Here is an 8448-nt window from a genome sequence, read left to right as displayed (position 1 = left end):
GCTGATGTATATCGCGTTACTAAATTAAAAACGAGAGGGAAAATTGGCATAAAAAATACAAAAAGTATCTAGAAATTTTAAGTTTCGGAATGACATTATTATAATAATTTGTGGAGTATGTGAGTAAGAGATCAAGTTAATTTCAGTAAATAAAATATTGTAAGTTATTATATTCAAAACACAAGTTCAAAAATTCCAAAGAGTGTCGACATCGTCGGCATGGCAACCGCCAATGCGCATGTGCGCGTAACTGCCCGTGGGCATCCATTCGTGGAAAACATTAACGAATTCTTAGATGTCCGTGGTTCCACTCCCCCTTCAGGGATACTACTTCTTACTATTCCTTCGTGGTAGCGATCCTCTAGGCCCTCTAGGGAGAGTTAAGACGATCGCGATTGGTCCGAAGTCTTGTTTTGTGGTGTTAAGAAATAAGAAAAAATGTCCGGAATAAAACCTATTTTACCAAATAATACGAATTTTTAACAAAATACCTGAATTTTCAACTAAAAAAAAAGGTAGTTAAAAAAATCGAATAATTAAATTTTCAGTTGAAATAATTAACTTTTTTAACCGTTAAAAATGTCTAAACAAATTAGATAAATTTTCAAGCAAAAAAATGAATAATCAATTAAAATTATATATCTTCAATAAAAAAATTACTTTGAACCAAATATGTTAGTTTTCAACCAAGAATATTACTTTTTAAACATAAAACACGATTTAAACAAAAATACATGACTTCAACTAAAAAGATAATTTATCAACCAAAAAGGGACTAGTTAAATTTTCAGTTAAGAAAAGTAATTTTCATAAAAAAAAAATTTCTTAAATGATGAATCTTCATTCAAAAAGAATAATTCTCTACCAAGATAGTCGAATTTTCAACTAAAAAGGTAAATATTATATTTTAAACCAAAGTTAAAATCGTACATTTTCAGTAAAAAAATTAATTTTAAACCGATAATGACGAATTTTCAACAAAATAGTTCAAATTTAAACTAAAAAATATAAATTCAAAAAAATGTCTACTGAAAAGATAAATCTTCAAGAAAGAATTTAATTTTTAACTCAATAAATGATATATCAACTAAAAAGATGAATTTTCTACAAAAACGATGAATTTGAACAAAAATGATGTATTTTTTCTACAAAAAAATGAGTTCTCAATCAAATTGTTGAACTTCTAACCAAAAAGATCATTTTTTTAAATAAAAAAGACGAATTAGTAACATAATGTATGATTTTTCTACCAGAAAGATATCTTTTCTACCCAAAAAGAAACATTTTCAATGGCAATTATAAATCTTTACCCCACGAACTGAATTTGCAAACAAATAGTTCAACTTCCATAAAAAAATGTGGGATTACAATCGAAGTGATTCATCTTCTAGAAAAAAGTCGAATCTTCAACAAAATATATTTTTAACCAAAAAGATAATTTTTCAACGAAAATGATGAATCTTTCCCCTTACAAATGAATTTTTAACGAAATAGTTGCATTTCTAACTATACAGATGAATTTCCAACCTACAGTGTCATTTTTCTAACAAAAATACGAATTTTCAACAAATTAAATAAATGTTCAGTCGTCGAAATAAAATCGTAACGAAAATGGCAAATATTGCACTGAACAAAATGAATTTTTAACCAAAAAGTCTAATCCAAAGAAATATATTTTTAATCAAAAATATTAATGTTTCACTAAAAAAGACGCATTCTCAGCTAAATATTTATATGAATCTTCAAAATTAAAATTTTAAATCAAACGTGAAACAGATAAACTTCCAGTTAAAAAAACGTGTTTAAACAAACAAGGCGAATTTTTAACTAAATAAGTCAATTTTTAACCTAAGAACTACATTTTTTTATATCATGAAAAATCACTTTTTAATCAAATGCCGAATAATTAAATTTACATTTTAAAAAATCAAACAAAGAATGAGTTTTCAGCAAAATATTGTAACCAAGAAGATTAATTTTCGACGAAAAAAAAGCCACTAATTTTAACAAAATACGTGAATGTTCAGCTAAGAAAATCGCGTGCTTTTCATCACTTCTGGTTCCGGTTTAATCGTAACCAATAAAAACAGCGGGAAGTTGAGTCACAAATCTAGCTATAGGATTTCTAGGGTTTCATATCCCCGGAAAGAAACTTGGACTTATTTTTTTTACATCAAAGTTACCTGCATTTGCGGAAGTTCATCTCTTTTTTCGCGATCCATCATCGCAACTGGTTGCTGATTCAATTGTAGTTTCTCCAAGTCACCTTGGTCGAAAAATTCATCAGCTACCAATTTCGCCACCCGATGTTGAGCTTCCCATGGTTTCGCAATGGCACTCACATCGCAGGCTGTCATCATCATCCCGCATAAGACTGTATGAAGCATAAAATTCTAACAATTAAAATTTCGATCAAGATAAAATTAAAATCGTTTTCTAAGAAGAAAGGAATCACTTACGTTCTTTCTTCTCTTCACTTTGCCAATCAAACTCTCCATCATCGATTAATTCCATAAACTTATTTTTCTTCTTGAAATACATAGCCAGATCCGTCGACAAAATTGCGTTTTCCACCACCCTCATCACTTTTCTATAATCTTCCATTGCCAAATTCTGGAAAATGTTGTTGCTATCTGAATTAAGGATCATCACACACTGATCAAAATGATGATGTTCCATGGTACTAGTGGAATATAAAATCGCCAATGGGGATTCAGTTTTGGTCTGGAAGGCATTATTGGTGCCTCGATGATCCAAATCGTGACATAAACAAGCAACAAGAAGTCCCAAAATTTCCAAATCGGTCATAAATTGCTCCATTTTGCCCGTCTTCAACATCGCAAACATTGTTTGAGCAACGTTTAAAGCATGTCTCCAATTATGATACTTTACAGGCCTATTATAATACAAAAAATCATTTGTTATTGAACTATCCATATAATATTTCAATTTAGAGTCTACAAGATGTGGCTATTAAATAACGAGACTGGCGCTGCTACAGAAGAAGTACTCATGCGCCAAACATCAACGATCGACAGCTGTTTAGCATAAAGCCTTTTCTTTTGAATGCAGTATCTCTCGCTTCTGTAAACAAATCCGTATTGCCATAGCCTTCGTTTGCATTGGATTTTTGTTTTGTTTCGCCGGAAAAATGTTAAGTGTAACAATAGAGCCACGAATTGTTGTGAAATTTCACAGGAAACTTATAATTTATTGAAAAAGTGTATGACCTAATAGGTAAGTTTGGTAAGTTTTTGAGTCGTTTGAGCGTTTTCAAGATGGTCGAAAAGACGTTGACGATGATTCACACCCAGGTCGCCCTTCCACGTCAAAAACGGATGATAATATCGAAAAAATCGGCAATAATTCTGTTCCTGAAGGTCAAACTATTAACCAGCATTACTACCTAAACGTTCTTGCTGAACTCCGTGAAAGAATAAGGAAAAAGCGATCCGAATTATGGAAGGACAAGTCATGGTTTCTACACTAAGACAATGTGCCGGCATTCCACATTGTTTGCCAAGCGGTTTCTAGGCAAGTACAACATCCCAGTTTTAAAGCTTAGATCATCCGCTTTATTTGCCGGATCTTGCACCGTGCGACTTCTGTTTCCTCAGGCGACATCTGTATTAAAAGGAACAAGATTAGCGTCCGTTGAAGCTGTGAAGACTGATTCCATTTCAAATCATGCAATGAGGTCTGCATGAGGTCAGAATATTTTGGCATGAAAGTATGTTATTCTACACTCCAAATAAAAAAAAGCATCTTTCACCATTTGGCTGAAAAAAAATTTGTTCAGGAACTATGAGCTTTTAAAGATAACCTTACAATTTAATAAAAACTGCCAAATTATTTATAAAACTTATGTAGTTTTTGACCAATTATACATATTCGGTTGGGTTTTATTTCATATGATGAGGGAATCTTGGCTCTATGGAATGACCCGAGAAAATGTCAAAATTGAGAAAATCGCAGTGGTTTTTCTGAAAAATTTGAAACTGTATTTTCTCGAAAAGGCCACGTTCAAAAATTTTTGTTTTTGTGGATTTTTGATAATATGGACTAAAAATTCTCCAAGTTTGGCTTTCGGTAAAAATTTCTTCCTATTAAAAAAAAATATTTGTCGAAAAAAATCATAATTGTTAATTTTTTCAAAAACTAATGGAGAAAAGAGTTAATATCAAGGAACGAAGTTGTTTAAAAATAAATTTCCTCTAAAAAGCCTATTCCGCTTGTTTAATATATATAGAACCACATCAATTTATACACTGATTTACTTAATCATGATTATCTCAATCCGGATACATTACCGCCTCTCGTACAAATTCATATTTAAATTTTTATTCGTGTTTCGTTTTTTTTTTATACTGCCGAAGAAAGGAGTAAATATCAAGCGAACATGTTGTTTAGAAATGAATTCCCTTTAAAAAAATTAATTGTACGAGAGGCGGTAATATATCCGGATCGAGGTAATCATGACTGAGCAAATAAATGAATAAATTATTTCTAGACAACTTTTTTCCTTGATATTTACTCATTTATTCGGTAATTTTGGAAAAAATTAACAATTTTGATTTTGGTCGAAATTTTTTTTTTAATAGTAACAAATTGTTTACCAACAGCCAAACTTGGAGAATATGTGGTCATATTATCAAAAATCCACCAACAAAAAATAAAAAATTTTATAGGTGGCCTTTTTGAGAAAATTCATTATCAAAATTTTCAGAAAAACCGCCGCCATTTGTTTATTTAAAAAAATTTTAATATTTTTTTAGAGCATTCGATAGAGCTAAGAATTTATCATCACATTAAATAAAAACCAACCGAATATGTATAATTGGTGAAAAACAACATCACTTAAAAAAATATTTTGGCATGCGCGATACCGATGCGATGCTTCGATTCTCCATACCGATACTTGGAAGGTCGATTTATCGAGGTATCGATACTTTTCACATTGGCATCGAACACTTTGAGTCCTTTAATTCTGCGGATTGCTGTCAGCATTTATTCTTTCTTTATCCAACAAAAACTGTAATTAGGAGAAGTCATGCGCTGGTTGGTTAATCGAATCTGACTTTCCGTTATGTAGCGAAAAGCGAATCAAATAATAATTTATATATGCATTTCTTCTTTTAGGAAAATGCATTTGATTTTTTTCGTCCTTTGGCTGCTCTCATAGTAACATAAATTGTTCAAACTTTACAACTGGAGATCATCCGTACTATACAATATTTTTTATTGAATTATCTATATTTTGTACTAGCTTGGTTTCCAGAATGGAGTTTATATTAATTTAAATAAAGAATAGGATTATACTCATGTACAAATAAGCCTTCTTTGTTGCCACTTATCAAATTTGAACTACCATGTTTAGAAAAAAGTCTTAACTCCAAAGTTAATGTCAAGGTAATTTACGAAAACATTTATACCGAAAATAAGTCGATACTCTGACGTCGATTCTTTGGTACCGATGCTTTTGCATTCAGATCGCTACTTTTGGATCGAGATCAAACTTTTCAAAATATCGATACTTTTTCTCAGTAAGGCCCATCCCTAGTAAGTTTATCTTCAACAGCTCACCGTTGATGAACAGTATTTTCCTCAGCCAAATGGTGAAACACGTGTTCCTTTCTTTTAACTGTAAAAGAACACACTTTCATGCCAAAATATTCAGACCTCATGCAGACCTCACTGCATGATTTTAAATGGAATCAGCCTGCAATATAAAGCGGCATGCTCCCTGAAGCAGCTGGCACTCTGACAGAAGAGGACTTGCAGCAATGTTTCGAATAACTGTAGATTCGCATGGATCGTTGTAGGGATAGAGGAAGATTGTATATTGAAAGTGATGATAAGAAATATGTATAAAATCAAAATAAAATGTTTCACTGCACCTGTCTTGTTATTTAATAGCCACGTCTCGTAATTAGTAGTACAATTTGGAATATTCAAAATATACCTGTAATTTTTCTTCACGCTTAAAATCCATCGACAAAGAACATCATAAGGAATATGAAATTGCTGGATGAGATCACATTGTCTGAACATTCTAATTGTGGCTCGGCACGTGTCATCATCAGTCAGATCAAAGTCAATGAATGTGAAACTGTAGAGATTATACTTTTCAGCTGATGATATTGAATCCGACATTAACCTTAGAGCATCATCATTGTTGGCAGTTGCGTGATAACTCAGGCACTCAAGAGCCACCTTTTGTTTGGCCATCAACTTGCAAGCTGATTCGTACATTTGAGTATTGTGAATTCCCAATCCACAAAATATTGCAAAGGCCTCGAAAATTGAGACATCTGAGTCCGTGAAGGATGATCCATTATCCTTTTGAGAAATTAGAATTACAGAAAGAGGAAATTTTTAAAAGAATTTTAAGAAATCGGAAGACAGCGAACCTTGTTTATCAACTGAGCAACTCCTATCACAGACCTTTGTCCATTGACAATTGGCATACAAAGTATACTTCTGATAGGTTCACTTTCTGTTTCCATGACCTCTCTCTTCAACCAAGTGGCAACATCTCCGATGTTCAGAATCTGACCAGTTGCTGCCACGTATCTTGCGATCCGACCCAAGGGTTTCGAAAGGTCACTAGAATTTGGACGGTAAACTCTAGCTTCTTCTTTTCCATTCTCCATTTCAAAAACCATCGTAAATTTGCTGCTCTCGGTTGATCTCTGTAAAATGTTGTCTCTTATCAGAAAGTCTTAGAAACAGTTTTGAACATTATTTTATTTTATTTCGAGGCTTACATGTTGATGGAAAATGTCCTCCATGTCAATATTGTTGCTCTGCAAAAAGGAATGACGATTACTTTTGAGTTCTACAAGTTGTCTTCTGAATATTACTTTTTTGGAAGTATTCTCTTCCATCCTTTTATTTTAATTTGTCATTGTTCTTACCTCCCTTCTCGAAAGTGGCTTTCTAGTTTCCTGCACCAATTTTCCAGGTCGCTCTACAATTTTCTCAAGGTGGCCCTACAAAAATGTGATTGTTTCATTTAAATTCTTTTGAAGTCATTCATTTTCCCGTTATGTTTCCCTGTCATGGAAATGCTTTATCATTCATTTTTAAGTTATTCATTTTGCACCTTTGATTTAAATGATTGAATTCTAAAAATCGTAATACACAATTTGAAAATTAATCATTTGTAGCAACTTAATTTGAAGATCTTAATTTATGAATGTTTTAATAAAATTTGAAGTTTGTATTTGTTTAATTTTTAACGCCCCAAGATTGAACTCAATAATAATAGTAAATGTTTCCACTCAGAAAACACTTAATCTTTAAAGTTTGGGAAATAATCAAACTTTACAAGTTCAGAATATTTAAAATTCTTTAACTTTCAATTGCAAAAATAATGAGATTTGTTTGTTGACAGAAATCACATTTTTCGGTAAAAAAATCTATACAATCACTTTGATTGTTACAATTGACGCAATTCTAAAACCGTTTAATTTTTGAGGCCATTCAAAACATCTTTTTGAATTTCATAATTTTTTAAGTTTCCAATTTCAATTTTTCACAGTCTTGTAGCTTTAAATTCAAATATTAAAAATATGAGAATAATTTCACTATTAAGTCTTCAAAAATGGAAAATTTGATTTTGAAAGCGTTGATGGTCAGTTTTAAGTTTAATAATTTTAGATTTAAATATTCTAAATTGATTGGTTTCGATTTTCAATGTGAAAAATTGTCTACTTGTCTATAACTTATAAATAAAAAGTTAAAAACAGAAACATTTTTACTTGAAAATATTCCAAGATATTGAACGTTTTAAAATTCAACTTTTAGAAAAACAAACCATCTCAAATTGAAAAGAATAAAGTTGTACAATTGCAAATATTGGAATCATATGTGAATGGAAATCTTGCTTTTTATTCATTCTTTTTAAAATTTAAATTTTTAAAGCGAAATCTTAAAATGGTTAGATTTTTAGTTAAAGATTTAAAACAAAATTTTAATTGAACAATATTTAAATACAAACTTTCAAAAATTAATAATAAATCTTAAGGAAAAATCTGTTAAAAATTAAATGTTTTGAAATGAGGAAGTTAAAAATTGCGAATGATGACAAGTATGGTGTTCACAATTTTTAGGTTGAAGAATAAACTTTTAATTTTTACTTTTCATAATTTTTAATTTCATAATTAAATTTGAAAAAAACGTTAAATTTTAGAAGCTTTAATTTTGAAACATCCAATTTAGTTTTCAATTGCAAATTGCGAAATTTTAATCGCCTCCTTATTTCCAAAATTTTTTTAAAATAATTATGCAAGCACCGATTTTTGGTTGTTTATTCTCCTAAACAAGAATCGAAATTTTTTGTCAAATTAAATTATGGACAACGACGTATTTTGAAGAATTCTAAAAAATTATAAGCTTTTTAATAATTATGAAAGATTTGAGGAGATAAATTTTATTTCAAGATTT

General features: G+C 30.6%; 1 protein-coding gene across 1 annotated transcript in view; it reads right to left on the bottom strand.

Annotated features, from left to right (window-relative positions):
* LOC117174418 (cGMP-specific 3',5'-cyclic phosphodiesterase) overlaps window positions 1-8448 on the bottom strand; it is an 82814-nt gene that overhangs the window by 5121 nt on the left and 69245 nt on the right. The window contains exons 8-13 of the mRNA XM_033363528.1: window positions 6918-6992; window positions 6768-6806; window positions 6411-6692; window positions 5963-6339; window positions 2460-2896; window positions 2184-2374 (exon numbers count right to left, since the gene is read on the bottom strand). Of these exons, the coding sequence (XP_033219419.1) occupies window positions 2184-2374; window positions 2460-2896; window positions 5963-6339; window positions 6411-6692; window positions 6768-6806; window positions 6918-6992 (1401 nt within the window). The remainder of the gene's footprint in view (window positions 1-2183; window positions 2375-2459; window positions 2897-5962; window positions 6340-6410; window positions 6693-6767; window positions 6807-6917; window positions 6993-8448) is intronic.

The sequence above is a fragment of the Belonocnema kinseyi genome, chromosome 6 (genome assembly GCF_010883055.1).
Source record: "Belonocnema kinseyi isolate 2016_QV_RU_SX_M_011 chromosome 6, B_treatae_v1, whole genome shotgun sequence".
Classification (NCBI taxonomy): Eukaryota; Metazoa; Arthropoda; class Insecta; order Hymenoptera; family Cynipidae; genus Belonocnema; species Belonocnema kinseyi.
Note: the sequence above shows the minus strand (reverse complement) of the source record. Positions and strands in the feature narration are given on the sequence as shown.